At 38.0% G+C, this 14,457-nt stretch overlaps 2 protein-coding genes and 1 long non-coding RNA gene across 5 annotated transcripts; 1 reads left to right on the forward strand and 2 right to left on the reverse strand.

The window, feature by feature from the left end:
- Positions 1-1,554: 1,554 nt before the first annotated feature.
- LOC124299892 (uncharacterized) lies at positions 1,555-2,628 on the reverse strand. Its single transcript, XR_006907095.1, has 3 exons — positions 2,568-2,628; positions 1,851-1,959; positions 1,555-1,728 (listed from the first exon to the last, which is right to left on the reverse strand). It is a non-coding gene; the product is annotated as an uncharacterized LOC124299892 (long non-coding RNA).
- A 1,533-nt stretch (positions 2,629-4,161) lies between these two features.
- LOC124300350 (methionyl-tRNA formyltransferase, mitochondrial) lies at positions 4,162-7,254 on the forward strand. 2 transcript variants are annotated; one of them, XM_046754327.1, is made up of 6 exons: positions 4,162-4,544; positions 4,807-5,007; positions 5,226-5,348; positions 5,563-5,741; positions 5,892-6,086; positions 6,304-7,254. In XM_046754327.1, exons 1-6 carry the CDS (start codon positions 4,300-4,302, stop codon positions 6,474-6,476), a joined length of 1,116 nt encoding a protein of 371 aa, XP_046610283.1. In that variant the 5' UTR covers positions 4,162-4,299; the 3' UTR covers positions 6,477-7,254. The 2 variants fall into 2 exon arrangements, with proteins under 2 accessions (XP_046610283.1, XP_046610284.1); XM_046754328.1 differs by having other exon boundaries at positions 5,892-6,037; positions 6,304-6,443.
- Positions 5,231-13,935, reverse strand: LOC124300349 (PHD finger protein 14). 2 transcript variants are annotated; one of them, XM_046754324.1, is made up of 14 exons: positions 13,706-13,935; positions 12,467-12,631; positions 12,137-12,382; positions 11,709-11,920; positions 11,218-11,372; positions 10,829-11,103; positions 10,230-10,685; positions 9,849-10,137; positions 9,480-9,708; positions 9,169-9,353; positions 8,784-8,922; positions 8,314-8,600; positions 7,919-8,027; positions 5,231-7,822 (listed from the first exon to the last, which is right to left on the reverse strand). In XM_046754324.1, the coding sequence occupies exons 1-14, from the start codon at positions 13,746-13,748 to the stop codon at positions 7,802-7,804; spliced, it is 2,811 nt and encodes a 936-aa protein (XP_046610280.1). In that variant the 5' UTR covers positions 13,749-13,935; the 3' UTR covers positions 5,231-7,801. The 2 variants fall into 2 exon arrangements, with proteins under 2 accessions (XP_046610280.1, XP_046610281.1); XM_046754325.1 differs by lacking the exon at positions 13,706-13,935 and adding an exon at positions 12,819-13,122.
- Between the last annotated feature and the right edge of the window lie 522 nt (positions 13,936-14,457).

Consider the following 14,457-nt stretch of genomic DNA (forward strand, 5'->3'; position numbering starts at 1 on the left):
TGATGGTCGGAGGTGGCAGGGGGAGGTAGGAGGCGTTCGAAAATGGTAGGACATTTTAAAAGTTAAAGTCGACGATGATCCGGTGCATCAATTTTATCGTTACAGATTTTCTTTTCCCATGAGCCATAAAGTATTCAACAACGATAATGCAGTCCTTAAAATTCATCATTCATCTCTGTCTGGAAAGCTAATTCGCAAGGCGTGGTATTCTATTCTATTTGCATTATTAGAAAAATACCCGTACTCTACATACACTGTTTCTAATCTTTTGCTACATTTGGTTGAATCCCCATGCTTCCACAGCACGAATAGTCGGAAATGTTTTTGATTATCCATAATAAGATAAAAGAAGTAACAAAGCTTAATTTTATTGTCGAAGCTCTAATGAATACATCAAACTGCGGTCGAATCAATTCATTTATTATTTGCACATGACCTCTGTACATTTGATAAATTATTCCTAAATACATTGAAACATATGTATTTATAATGAAATATCATGCAATGGGCTGTGTAAACTATAAACTATAATTTCTATCGAATAGCTGCTTTTATGTCAACAGGGCTTTGAGACATGTATGTAGGACATTGGGTTACAAGAACAAATGCGAATTCCGAAGAACTCCGTATTAGAGATAAGGATATTTTAGTTCAAGTATATCTATACACAGAAATCCGTATGAGAATATACTAAAACCTCTGTGTTTATTGTAAAAATCTAGTTTTAAACATGTGCATATATGTATATACACATGCATAAGTATATATATATACATATATACACATACATGTACATAAATAATTGCCAAGAAATTAGAAACACTCGCAACTTGTCGCAAATAGAGTAAAACGTAAGGTTAATAATATACAAATTACACAAGCGCACCATAAAACATGGCAAGGGTAATCCTAGTGCAGTGATTGTATAAACTGAAGAAATATACATTCACATATGCATGATATAAATTAATAGTCTAGAAAAGAGTATTTAGAGAGCTTATCTAATTCCGATCTTGTCACAATAGATCATTAACATAATCAATATACGGTTAAAGCTGTATTAGCTACAGCCACTATTGGAGATAATATTTTTCAACCATTTTTATAGTTATTTAATTTCTTGTACAACAATTTTTGAAATTTCACCGCAAAATGCCCAACGAGTTCTCGTAGTGCAAATACGAGTCCAATCACCTTACAGATGGCATTACATTAATTTTTGCCTTCTCGCGTCGAGTTATAAATACAGAGAAATCTCAATGAGAGCTCATTTCTACAAGATTTATTGTAGTGCTGTATTCGTAGCTGTACCTGTTATTCTATATTATAAACTGTTCTATATTTTCAACATACAGCACAACAATGGCTGAAAGCACAATGGCAAGAAGAGAGGAGCAATTTGCATCTTAATAAATCTTTTCTTCTTTACACGTAGCACAGCGATGTCACGTCGGAGGATATGTACTAGTGGATCACTAGGTGGGGCACAGAACTGAAACATAATTGTGTTGAAAATCTTCAACATCTCTTACAGAAAGTTGGTACGTTGTGAGACCTTACATACCAACAATGAATATTCATGGAGGCTATATTCATAAATACTTACAAAAGTAAGCTAATATTAATAATAATAATACTCAGCTATTAAAGTTTCGCTGAGCGCTCCGACCAAGGATTCCATTTCACCGAGAAGCTCTGTTAGTTGGCCAGTTGACAGCTGACGCAGTTCTGAAATCAACTGTCAACATGAAATTCCAACTTCAATCAAGACCGTGCAAACATAGAGGTTTTGATACAAATGAAGACAAGGTGATATTAGTATACAAGTTAAGAAATCTTGATCTTATTACTTTCTTCGTAGAATGGTGATCCTAGAACCTCCTTACTTCTTTCCAAAGTTTCATCCACATCCAGTAGAGATCCTTCGGAGTCAGCAGACCGTTCCATTGACGGACTTTCCTGCAACGCGGAATATTACAAATTAGTTATATCTTGCAATTACAACGTTGAAGAGAAATGATTAAGATGTAAGCGCCAGTTAAGAAAGTTTCTGACTAAAATTACTCTGAGTAAATAATATGATTTAAAAAGAGCAGAAAGAGGCGGCAGGGTGTGGTAGGAGGTGGACGGAGATGGTTGGCGGTGTTTGGTGGGGGCAGGAGGGGGTAGGAAGTGTTTAGCGGTGGTTGGAAGTGAGCGGCGGTGGTCGGGGAAGTCGAGAACGACGAGGACAACGAGGCGGCAGAGGAAGAAGAGGACGGGGACGAGGTGGACGAAGAGGACGAAGGTGGTCGGAGGTGGGAGGAGGTGGTTGACTACTTCTGATACTAATTCTTCTCCTGATCCTACACCTACTCTTGATCCTTCTCCTATTTGTACTTCTACTGCTACTCCTACTCCTACTCCTGATCCCACTTCTCATCCTACTCCTACTCCTACTACCATTTCTGATCCTATTCCTGATCCTACTCCTACTCCTCCTTCTGATCCTACTCCTATTCCTACTCCTGATCCTACTCCTGATCCTGATCCTACTTCATCAAATATTATAAAAATGTTGAACTCACCGAGCACAAATCCTTGTCTTCCTTGTCCACCTTGTTCTCCTAGTCTTCCTCGTCCTCCTCCTCGTCCACCTCCGACCACCGCCTACCACCTCCAACAACCACCGATAACCACCTCAGGTTATTCCTGGATTAATCGCTCGCCGTTTCTCTCCTGTTGATCCCACGCTCTTTTCGCTGCGATTTCAGAGTTCCTTGGGGTCCAATTGGTCGGAAAAGAGTCATACGAATCAATTCTGGGACGAAAAATTTTTTGGTAAAAAAAAAGGAAGGTTAACCCCTTTGTATTTTTGGCGAAAATTTTCGCGATTTTGAAAAGTGCTGGAATCAATTCTTTCAGGCACTATTCCGACGTAATTTTGCGAGAGAAATCGATTGGGCGCAGTCGCAATACGCTGCGATCAACGCATCGAAAGTTACAGCCAAAAAACGAAAACCTGAATTTTCGACATTTTTCAGCAGGTGCTTTTTCGCTCGCCGTTTCTCTCCTGTTGATCCCACGCTCTTTTCGCTGCGATTTCAGAGTTCCTTGGGGTCCAATTGGTCGGAAAAGAGTCATACGAATCAATTCTGGGACGAAAAATTTTTTGGTAAAAAAAAAGGAAGGTTAACCCTTTGTATTTTTGGCGAAAATTTTCGCGATTTTGAAAAGTGCTGGAATCAATTCTTTCAGGCACTATTCCGACGTAATTTTGCGAGAGAAATCGATTGGGCGCAGTCGCAATACGCTGCGATCAACGCATCGAAAGTTACAGCCAAAAAACGAAAACCTGAATTTTCGACATTTTTCAGCAGGTGCTTTTTCGCTCGCCGTTTCTCTCCTGTTGATCCCACGCTCTTTTCGCTGCGATTTCAGAGTTCCTTGGGGTCCAATTGGTCGGAAAAGAGTCATACGAATCAATTCTGGGACGAAAAATTTTTTGGTAAAAAAAAAGGAAGGTTAACCCCTTTGTATTTTTGGTGAAAATTTTCGCGATTTTGAAAAGTGCTGGAATCAATTCTTTCAGGTACTATTCCGACGTAATTTTGCGAGAGAAATCGATTGGGCGCAGTCGCAATACGCTGCGATCAACGCATCGAAAGTTACAGCCAAAAAACGAAAACCTGAATTTTCGACATTTTTCAGCAGGTGCTTTTTCGCTCGCCGTTTCTCTCCTGTTGATCCCACGCTCTTTTCGCTGCGATTTCAGAGTTCCTTGGGGTCCAATTGGTCGGAAAAGAGTCATACGAATCAATTCTGGGACGAAAAATTTTTTGGTAAAAAAAAGGAAGGTTAACCCCTTTGTATTTTTGGCGAAAATTTTCGCGAATTTGAAAAGTGCTGGAATCAATTCTTTCAGGCACTATTCCGACGTAATTTTGCGAGAGAAATCGATTTGGCGCAGTCCCAATACGATGTGATCAACGCATCTGAAGTTACAGCCAAAACACGAGACCCGTGTTTTCGACATTTTTCAGCAGGTGCTCATTCGCTTACCGTTTCTCTCCTGTGTGTCCTACGCTCTTTTCGCTGCGTTTTCTGGGTTCTGAAAACTGGTCACAAAAGTTTACCCAGGGGTATCCGTCTTTATATTCTTCAGTCAATGCCTATAATGAATAGGGACCACCACGATAGTATTATTAGTATAACTTAGTGCGGGCCACCGAGGTAGACGAGACGATTCACAGTGCCATTGTTTAGTTAATGCGTGAAATGCATGACTGTTTACCACGAACGAGATTTTGCCAGTGATGTATGAATGTGTTGAAACAAATATACCCAAAAATGAATATCAATATTCTAAGACTGTTCAATACAAATATTCCAAAATTACACCAAGAATTGAAGGACCGCACCATTTTAACCAGGTTATGTTCTCGTCAACAAATTTCAACTCGGGTGAAAAATGTTTGTACAGAAAGAAAAGCTCCCTGGAGCGTCTTGTTCTTTGGCAGTGATGATTTCGCGTTACAGAGCCTTAGGCAACTCTACCACAAGTAGTAAGTGTCCCATCTAACCTTCAAATACCCAAAGGGTTCTACCTCCGTAAACTTATCCTTCCTTACTTGAAGATTTTCATGGGACCATTAAATTTCATAATTTCATTGATATTTTCATACTCATAGGTCTCGGGTTCATTCAACTTATGTTCGCATATTTTTCTTCCTGCATATTACTGCGACATTATAAGTAGTTGTTTAACTGAACAAAAATTGGTCTGCCGATGTTATTTAATTTATATGATTTCAAAATTTTGTACAGTGAAGCAGGGAAATTGCTAAGTCGTCTCGAAATTGTTACTGCTTATGGTGGAAAAGAAAATACTGTCACAAAATATGCGAGACAACACAGGATACCGATACATAACTGGCCACCAGATATCAACCTGTCTGAATTTCACATTGGACTGGTCGTGTCCTTTGGGCATTTAATTCCATCTCGCATCATACTCTCTTTCCCATTGTAAGTTTACTTCTTTGTCTTTGTGTATTTCAATAATTAATAATCTGAATTTATATTAAATTTTCAAGTGCTCTAAAATATTACAAAGTAGTCATCGTCTAATACAAAAGTATCAATAATCATAAGGTAAATTCATTCTTGAAATTATCCATCACCATATGCCTTAAAGACAATTTTTACCTGCATTCTATGAGTAATAATTACCAATTTTTGTTCAGAGGCATGTTAAACGTCCACGGTAGTTTGTTGCCTAGATGGAGAGGTGCTGCACCAATAATATATGCACTGTTGAACGGAGACAGTGAAACAGGTATTAGCATTATGAAAGTGATGCCAAAAAAGTGAGTACATATGAAGTATTGAAAACTATGGCCAAGTTCAATTAGTCGATGAATCAAACAAGTAGCTTTTGTAAGGGTGAAACTCAGAAGTTAGTTTTCAATCAAAAATAACATGTTTTCAGCTATATACCCATTAAAAACAAAACACTGCCTATTACATCTACTTAACAAAATGCAAATCCCTGCATGAAAACTTTGAAGATATCGATTTTAGATTTGACATTGGAGAAGTGGTGGCTCAACAAAAATTAAATGTTCATCCTGATGAAACAATGCCAGAGTTACGAGACAGAATGTCAAGGCTTGGTGCAGACCTTCTGATAGACACTTTGAAAAGATTGCCAGATATTTTAGATCATGCTGAACCACAAAGTAACGAAGGAATAACTTATGGTAAGTGTTTCACACCATCTGACAAAGAGATGTACAATGACCTAATTATATTATTAGCACTAAGAAATGGTACAGCAATGCCGGTATCCAGCCGACTGTTGAAGACTCTAATTTATTTAGTCTCTGACTGTAGTGCCATTTATATTGCAGCACCCAAAGTAACTCCGAAGTTATCTTTAGTAAAGTGGAATGAAATGACTGCTAAGAATGTTTATGATTTGCAACGTGCCTTGTGTGAATTATATCCCCTGACAACAACGTTTTTGGGTGCAACACTGAAACTCTTGGATGTTCAGGTACTTAAAGACCCACTTCCAGGACAACAAGTGTCTGACATAGTGCCAGGTACTTGAAGTCAATTAATAATAATTTGCTAGTTTATTTGTAGTGTCTAACGATCAAGACTTTGAATACATTTTGACATAGTGTCAAGTGTATTGCGATACATTGTACTTAATTGTGATGGATCTGCTATGCATAAGTCTTCATACATCTCTATTAAAGATATCATAGGCTTTAATGTGATTTCAGTAAACCAATAATAAATTATTTTTAATTATAGGTCTACTGACATTCAACAAAGAGCTGAATAAATTAGTGGTATATTGTCGAGGGAACACCAAAATTTCAGTTAGTAACATAGGCTGTCCTGGTCGACCGCCCATGTCAGCTCGTGATTTCTATAACGGATTTCTTTCGAAGAACAAACGAAAACCGTACCTTTTTTCGTCTTGATTCTTAGGTAATAAATAGAAACAAAATAAATTGTAATATAAGTAGATAAAAGTTATACGACATATGCTATGCATTTTTCATTTCACAATGACATTTTTCCACTTAGTTGGATATCAAAATCGACCGTTCAGAGCCTATAATTCGATATATTGGCTGTAAAATTTTTTCATCCACCAGCGTAGCATCTTTAGACATGTGGAAATTGATTTTTCATGAAAAGCTGCAATGGACTGACTACAAATGAATTCGATTCCAGTGTGTTTAAGAAATTGTTAATTCTTCCAGAAAATGAAAGAAGCTAAGAAGTTTTATGCACAGAGTTACGTTACCGACCTAAGAGTACTAACGAGAATTATTTTAATTTTTCTCAAAACCTCGATTCAATTTGGAATTTATTGAAAAATGATTGTTATCGCGAGAAACGGCTTTTGAGCTTAGATTTCGCAAATTATTCGGTTGTTCATAGAGTGCACTTTCTACATCTGAATAATGGAGTCACAAATAATTTATCTTCAATTTTTTACATGACCTCAAAAATTTCATACGAAACTGCTGCAGAATCAATCCACAGAACCCTTTTCAGATGTATTTTCGATAAAGAAACGCATCACAGTAATTTGACCAGAATTCATTGAATTTTGTTATTAGGAATTCGTCATAGGCTAATAACTTTATGGAAAATATACATAATTATTTTATTGCAAAAACTCGCGAGCTTAACTTTCTTGCAGAGTATGTTACCGCAGTATGAATTTTTCCTAATAAACAGAAACATTGATATGTGAGAACAAAACCTATTACGAGTAAAATGTATACACTCATGTATACATATATTTGCTTACCTTCATGAGAAACAAGAAACTTTATAAGTGACTTCATTTTACCTGTAATATATTAGGCAATTATTGGAAAAAATACTACTTCAAAATTAACCATAATCAGTTTAAAAAAAATAAAAAAACGGAAGCAAGCTAGTTAGAAACAAAAACTAGCGACTTTACAAACAATAAAATGATTTCGATAACCTATACCGAAGATGCCTAATGCACATAGAAATAGAAATAAAAAATAATGGATTTTAACTTTGCATAATTTCCATGCCAAAACTCACATCTCTTTTATTTCTTATGACTATTTGTTTTGAATAGTCTAATGTTGGTAAAAGACGTTCTATGATACTAAACTATAATGAAAAATAAAAGAACTCAAATGAATGCGATATCGTATTTGTTATAGCTAACTAATCAAGGGTACATGGTACCAAATTAACTTATCGGTGCTGTTTTATGGGAAGGTTATTTCGGCTGTCCTTTTGTTGTAGATATTCAATTCTCTGACTCTGATGCCTGCGGGATAGAAAAAAGTCAGTCATTTAATTAATAACGAAAACAAAATTGATTCATTAACAATGCAGTCTTAGATTGTGGAAAATAATTTCTTACACTGGGATCGCAATCTGCACAGTGCCACGAGTATCCTCTTCTCTTGGGTGATTTCTTTACGGGCGGTTCAAGACATGTGAAGTGGTAGCATTTCTTGCATTCATCGCATCTGTGTAAGCGGATGATATTATTTACATTATCATTTGCAACCGAAATTGGTGATGATTAAACCATTTCTTTGTCTATTACATATTGATATGCAATCAAAGATCGCAGTAATGATCTACTGTCATTGTAAAATTATGTTGACTTATGATAAACAATGTTAACTATATTGTGACTTGCCTAATTTTTTTTCTTTTTCTTTTCTTCAAGCCTTAAAATCGCGCTACCATTACAAACAGCCTACCATAGATTTAAACGAAGTCAAATTGTGGAACAGCAATTTCACTAACCTAACAAGATTTTGATTGGTGCCAGGCATACTGCAGACGTCGCACTGTGTAAGAAGATCAGCTTCTTTCCCTTTTTTTAAACTTCCAGATGAGAGTCTGCTGTTGGTACTGCTGCTACTCGGAGTGGTGGTAGGCGCTGATAGAGCGGTTGGTGGCGGAGGTGGAGGTGGCGGTGGTAGCTTGACTGGCGGTGGCGGTGTAATTTCAGTGCTTGTAGAAGTAGCCACAAACATTTGTGGGCTCGATTCCGACGCTATGTCACCTTCTGGACGCGGGATTGGTTTAATCTGAAGATAAAATAATAGAAAATCAGCTATCGCCTATTATGGACCGAAAAATCGAAAGGAAACTTTAGAATCAATGTTTGAAAATGAATTAGGGAAGTCCGAAAGACTCTATGAGAATAACTGAAAAAGAGAAGGTGTGTATCGTTTTTCTTAACGCTATGCATTCTAAAATATCAAATTTACCTTGATGGTGATCCTTCTGTGTACTTCTGGCTGACCTTGGGTCTCTGGATTCTCTACATCTAAACTCTTTCTCTTATGTTTACGTTTACGCTGCTTCACACCAGTGATTGGATCAGGGGTGTACCTCTTATGTTTTTCCCTGATGAATATATAATACCACAATATTAACGGAAATTATTAAACGTATTTAAAATCTCAAATGGGAGTTAAAATGCACATTTGCCCTGCAAATGCTCGTAATTGATAAAAATAAATGATTGCTACAGTACTAAATTTGTAATCAAATTAAGAATAAAAGTAACGTGATTCGCGGTAAGTTGAGCGAGCTAAATTAGTGTAATGTTGAAAACCAGAATTCAGATGAATAAGATAATGAAAAGTATACCTCCTTCGTTTCTTCCCGCTTCTTTGAGGTATAGCTTCCGTGCCATCGGCGGATGCCACCATGTACTGTGGGGATCCTTCACGTGGTGTGAGATTTACATTGGATAATTGTTGCTGAGGTATACTTGTTTCCGTCAGCATTCGTTCCATGAATGAAGGCTGTGGTCCCATTGGTTTTATGGTTAACTTGAAATTTAGAATTTTCTTATTGTGTATGTGAAAAATCAGGGTTGGTAGGTCGATAGTTTGATGAATTACGTCATTAAGACTTATCTGACAAAAAGACAAATGTGGTAAAAGACGTGAGCTAACTTTTGGTGTGGTGGGCGCATCTTGTGTTGTAGTAACACTTGCAGCAGCAGCACTAACAATGTTCTTCGACGTTGTAGGTGTGCTAAGAGCAACTGGAATATGGGTTTCTTGTAATGGTGTAAGAGAAGGGCTCGCCTCGTCTTTACAATGTCGCAATTTGCGCGGTGCTGAGGTATCGACGTGCTCAACTTCTGAACCAGAAGATTCTTTATCACACTCTGAACATTGCCTAAATGATCAAGAAATAATGAAAATTCATTATCGTATATTGTATTGTTTGTGAGACAGAGCGAAATAGAATCCGTTCTTTTGAATATTGTTTATATCAAAATAGTTAACAGGACTAACCAACCATTAACGCTAACTCACCAGCCCATCAGTTTAGTTTTTTTTGGCATGCGTGCTAGAGGCGGACTCAAACAAGAAAGATGATAGTGGAGGTGGCATGTGTCACATTTTGCAAGCAAGTGCTGATCCGTTGATCTTCGACAAATACCGCACTGGTGTCTTAGTGTTAGATCACCTTTGTGATTATGATCGTGAGCTTGACTACTTAATACACGACCTTCTCTTCCACCTTCGCCACCTTTTCCTACAGGTAGGGGAAAACCAACTCCCATTTTTAATGCAGCAGCTGTCGGCACCCCAAGTCCTGTACCTAAGGCAAAGAATTAAGAGTTATCAGAACAACCATTCATATTTATGTAATAATACATTTATTTTGTAGTAGGAATCACGCAATAAACTCACCAAGGGTAGTCGGTATTCTAGGTTTAGCTAAGTCTGCGATTAATGGTAGTGGTTTAACGTATCCCGAAGATCGGAGTAGCTGATGATACATTTCAATTTTTTCTTTCAAAGTAACATTGACGCGAATTTGATCTTCGTTATCCTTCGTTACTTCATCATATTTTCTATCTAGTCTTTGTTGCTCATTCAACAACTGTGAGTTAACGTCCAAGTGCTCTTGAAGTCTTCGTTTCATTGCAGCAACACGGAGATTCCGATCAAGGTAGTAGCCGATAAATTCTACACTAAACGCCGGAGGAATATGCCATTTCTTTCTAACATCGACCAATGCGACTAGCTGGGCCTCTTGAGCTTCTAAAGCTGCGGTATCAACTCCCATTAATTCCGCCTTCTTTGCCAACTGGCGACAAGCAGAAGCTGATGTTGTGAGCAGTCTTGGCATTTTCTGAGTAGGTACTAAAATTCAATCAAAACATAATTATTCAATACTTGTTTTAAAAATATTTGTAAGTACATACTTAGTGCTCAACTTCACCGAACGAAAACTACAACTATGTAACTACGAAGAAATTAAAAGAAAAAGAAAAATATTGGCTCACCCCAAGGTGGTTGCCTTGATGCCTTATGAGCCAAGTACTTGTGCCTGTGCTTTGCGAGCTTCCTTTGAATTCTGCGCTGTTCTTCAGTATCGAGATGATCAGGTTGTAGATGCAACTGCTGTCTATACTGTGCTCTGAGCTGAAGAGCTAGCCAGTTACGTCTGCGTCGACGAACTAATGTTTTATCTGAGTGTAGTTTGCAGTGCGCGTAAAATGGATCCGCTTGGTCCACTTCTTCACTATGAGCTTCAGATAGCAGGCCCTCTCTCTGTGCGCTAATAATTTTTGACAATGTAAATATGACGAATTGTATATTTGCAACTTATCCTTATCTGACATCAGTCGGATTTACAAACAATTCAATTCATTAGGTATATTTAACTACTGACCATGTGACATGAAAGTATGTATGGCACATCCCTGCATCACACTCAATACAGACGCCAGTTCGAGCATAGCGAGCGTCTTCGCACAAGCAGCACTGCTTCGCTCCCCATTTGCTGTATGCCATTTCAAACAATGTTACACTTGCCAGACGGTCCACCTATTTTAATCACATGATTGATACGAATCTCCTGATTATTTAATATTGACAATAATTTCAATGCCAATCAAGATGGAAACAAAGATTTAAAATAATTACACTCAACAAATTCAAGGGTTCTTACACTGAAACACTGGAAAGAATCAGAATTTTTCGAAATTTTTTATATCTGCATTGCATTTAAGTAACAGAATTTTGTTCAATAGCGCGGAATATCAAAGTTTATATATTTTACTATAGAACTTTGCATTAAAACTATCTACTACACAATGTGTAGATCTAAAAGACTATGCTCCTTAATCTATGATTGGTATAAATGACAAGACAGTGTCTTACCTCTCCAAAAGCAACCCCAGGAACGTACAAGGCGCATACAAGATGAACCCATTTCCCGACGTCGGTCTCTTTGAAAATTCCACCTTTATTGGGGCAGAGTTCACACGAAGGATCGTCAACACCAGCACTACAAGCTTCGCAGAACCATGGTGCTGACTGGCAAAGTGAATCGGTGCTAGAAAAGCTCTCAACGTCGGAAACGCCATAGCAGCCTGTGTGGAGGATAAAAAATTCGTAGTAGTAATGATCAATCCGTCCAGTCATAATGTGGCTCACGCTTTCATGCAATTCAGAGCAAACAATGCTCAGACATATCTATTAATTCTTGTTAGATTTCAAACATTTATGGTTCGTTTAAAGTGTCAAAGATGTGTAATAAAGTCTGGTACCTATTGATACCTATAAAATAAATACAAGTTAATAATTACCTTCGTGAACAGTGACCCCACATCCATCGCACTCAACAATTTCATTAATATCGTCGCTTCTGTCTCCCAAACAACCGCAACAGATCAAAACTTTAGCAACTTTTTCATCGAATTGGCCAGCTTTGGCAGCTTGTTGCCGTGCTTGTTCAATTACATCACAGACCGTCATCCCACCAATCCCTTTTCCGCGAACCAAAGGTTCTTCGAGAGAATCATCGGTCTCTTCTGATTCATCGTCGTCTTCATCTGAAGAAGAGGAAGTAAAAGATTAGCAGTTGTCCTAAACACTTTTGCGTTGTTCTAAAGTTGAAAATATGTAGCTTTGCCTACCTTTTCCAACATCGTGAGAGTCAACGGAATCGTCGTCTGACTCCTCACAATGATCTTCGATTCTGAAATCGCTGTCATCTGAACTCTCGCCCAAATCGAAATCAAGCAATGATTGTTGGGCCGAATCGACGGGTTTGACTCGTCTCTTCTTTGGATCACGTTCAACTTTGGAGAAAGAATTGAAAAATTGATGAATACGGATACAAGTTGGATATTTTTTCTAGATATTCTACCTGATTTCCACGTCGTGAAAACAAACGACATTATCGTAAAAAGACACCAAAAAATTTGAGCACGCAAGGAAAAAGGTTAGTATAGGTTATGTGTCGGACTTTAATGCTGGAATACTCACATGAACTACTCATCGTGTTTAAAAACGGACCTGACACTATACCGATATCACATTCAATGGGAATCGGAGCAAAAATAACGCGCCGAGAATAATAATTTCTCTTTCATCTGCCACCCCGTTTTACACGATTCATAGCCCGAATGCTTGGCTTGGCGGTGGTTCCCACTTCGCACTCCGGTTTATGTATCGAGGCAGATTTTCCCCTGAATCCCTAAATCCCTAAATATCCCCCCCACTGCTGTCAAGACTTGTCGTAGAATCACCACCCCTCACGCGTTTCGCACGCTATATGACAGTGTGCGTGTTTCTGTGCACGTATCAAACTCTGTGATGCATGCATACCACGATCCTACATTCATGCGTGCGTATCGCCATCGTTTACCGGCACATGTCACGCTGCGTTCATTGACTTCGCAAAACGCCGGTTGACGCTACACGTTATGCACCCGAAATTTACGTGCGAAATGATTTGCCGTTCGCGTTTTTGATCGTTCTATAGTTATCCGCGTATGCAATTATTTTTGGAAACTTAAATCGCCACCCTATTTCGATTTATTCCCTGCTCGCGTTGACAACATTCTACACGATTCCAAAAAGTAACGTTACTCCTTGTAAATAAAATAATAATTCGATTGTATTTTGATACCTTCAATTACAGATCATTCGCACACTCGATAGCGAGTTATAAAACGCAATATACGGTTGCAATATACGGATAATAAACCACGTTCTCTAAATGCTGTCGTCTATTTAAATTTCGAAGCAATAACACGACGTATCACAACCATAATGAATGTATGGTGAATGAACTATAGACACGTTCGTACACATTGCAGATTGCCTGGATCATTGACAATAACAGACGCAGGTCTAGAACAGGTACTCACTCATTGTTTTGTATAAAAATCCTACATCGTCGTCTTGAGACATGATCGCCGTAACTCAACTGCACAACCTCTTTTCTGCGCTAATAGTGTAATTTATTTGCGTTAGCTAGAGTATAAAATTCTGTCAACATTTGCAGCTGTCAATCGGAACATTCGACAAAATAAAGCTTCGAAACGCACCCCTCACTTTTATCTTTACAACCTGACTGTAGCTCGCAACCCACAGGTAATACCACTCGGAACTTGAAGCACGAATTGTCCTGGACCAATACGCTTTGATGAAGTTGCGCATATCGACGCGCCTCTCTTCTGCGCAGGTGGTACAATTATAGATATCCGCCATAACGAACGTCTACGAATTTTGTCCTACGGCGCTCATTTTCAAATTCCCGATTCTCCGTTCACCGATTAAGAACAATATCGATTGGAATTTCTTACGATTTATAGATGATTGAGCACTCAAGATAATTCTTAATATTCTGTACCTACCTGAAAAAAATTATTACGTCACAGTGCAAATGTATTTATATTTTTATAACGTAAAACATTACTCGTAATATTCATCAATTTACTATCTTGTAATAGAGAAGTTAAAGGATGTACAACAATCAGGCTTGATACATATTTCAGAACTAATTCTTTATCACCGGTACATGAATTTTCAATAATCACTGAAGCTTATGTAATTGAGTAGATTATCGGTCAAAACGCATCCTACAATTTTTGTACCGTAACCAGCGCAATCTTAGTAA

This window comes from Neodiprion virginianus, chromosome 3 (genome assembly GCF_021901495.1).
Source record: "Neodiprion virginianus isolate iyNeoVirg1 chromosome 3, iyNeoVirg1.1, whole genome shotgun sequence".
In the NCBI taxonomy this organism is placed as follows: Eukaryota; Metazoa; Arthropoda; class Insecta; order Hymenoptera; family Diprionidae; genus Neodiprion; species Neodiprion virginianus.

Coding starts and splice junctions, on each gene's coding strand:
- LOC124300350 (XM_046754327.1), top strand. CDS start 4,300: ATGAATGTGTTGAAACAAATATACCCAAAAATGAATATCAATATTCTA. Junction 4,545..4,806: donor AGGCAACTCTACCACAAGTA/GTAAGTGTCCCA, acceptor AATTTTGTACAG/TGAAGCAGGGAAATTGCTAA. Junction 5,008..5,225: donor ATCATACTCTCTTTCCCATT/GTAAGTTTACTT, acceptor ATTTTTGTTCAG/AGGCATGTTAAACGTCCACG.
- LOC124300349 (XM_046754324.1), bottom strand. CDS start 13,748: ATGTCTCAAGACGACGATGTAGGATTTTTATACAAAACAATGA. Junction 11,373..11,708: donor CTGGGGTTGCTTTTGGAGAG/GTAAGACACTGT, acceptor TGATTAAAATAG/GTGGACCGTCTGGCAAGTGT. Junction 10,686..10,828: donor ATCAAGGCAACCACCTTGGG/GTGAGCCAATAT, acceptor ATTGAATTTTAG/TACCTACTCAGAAAATGCCA.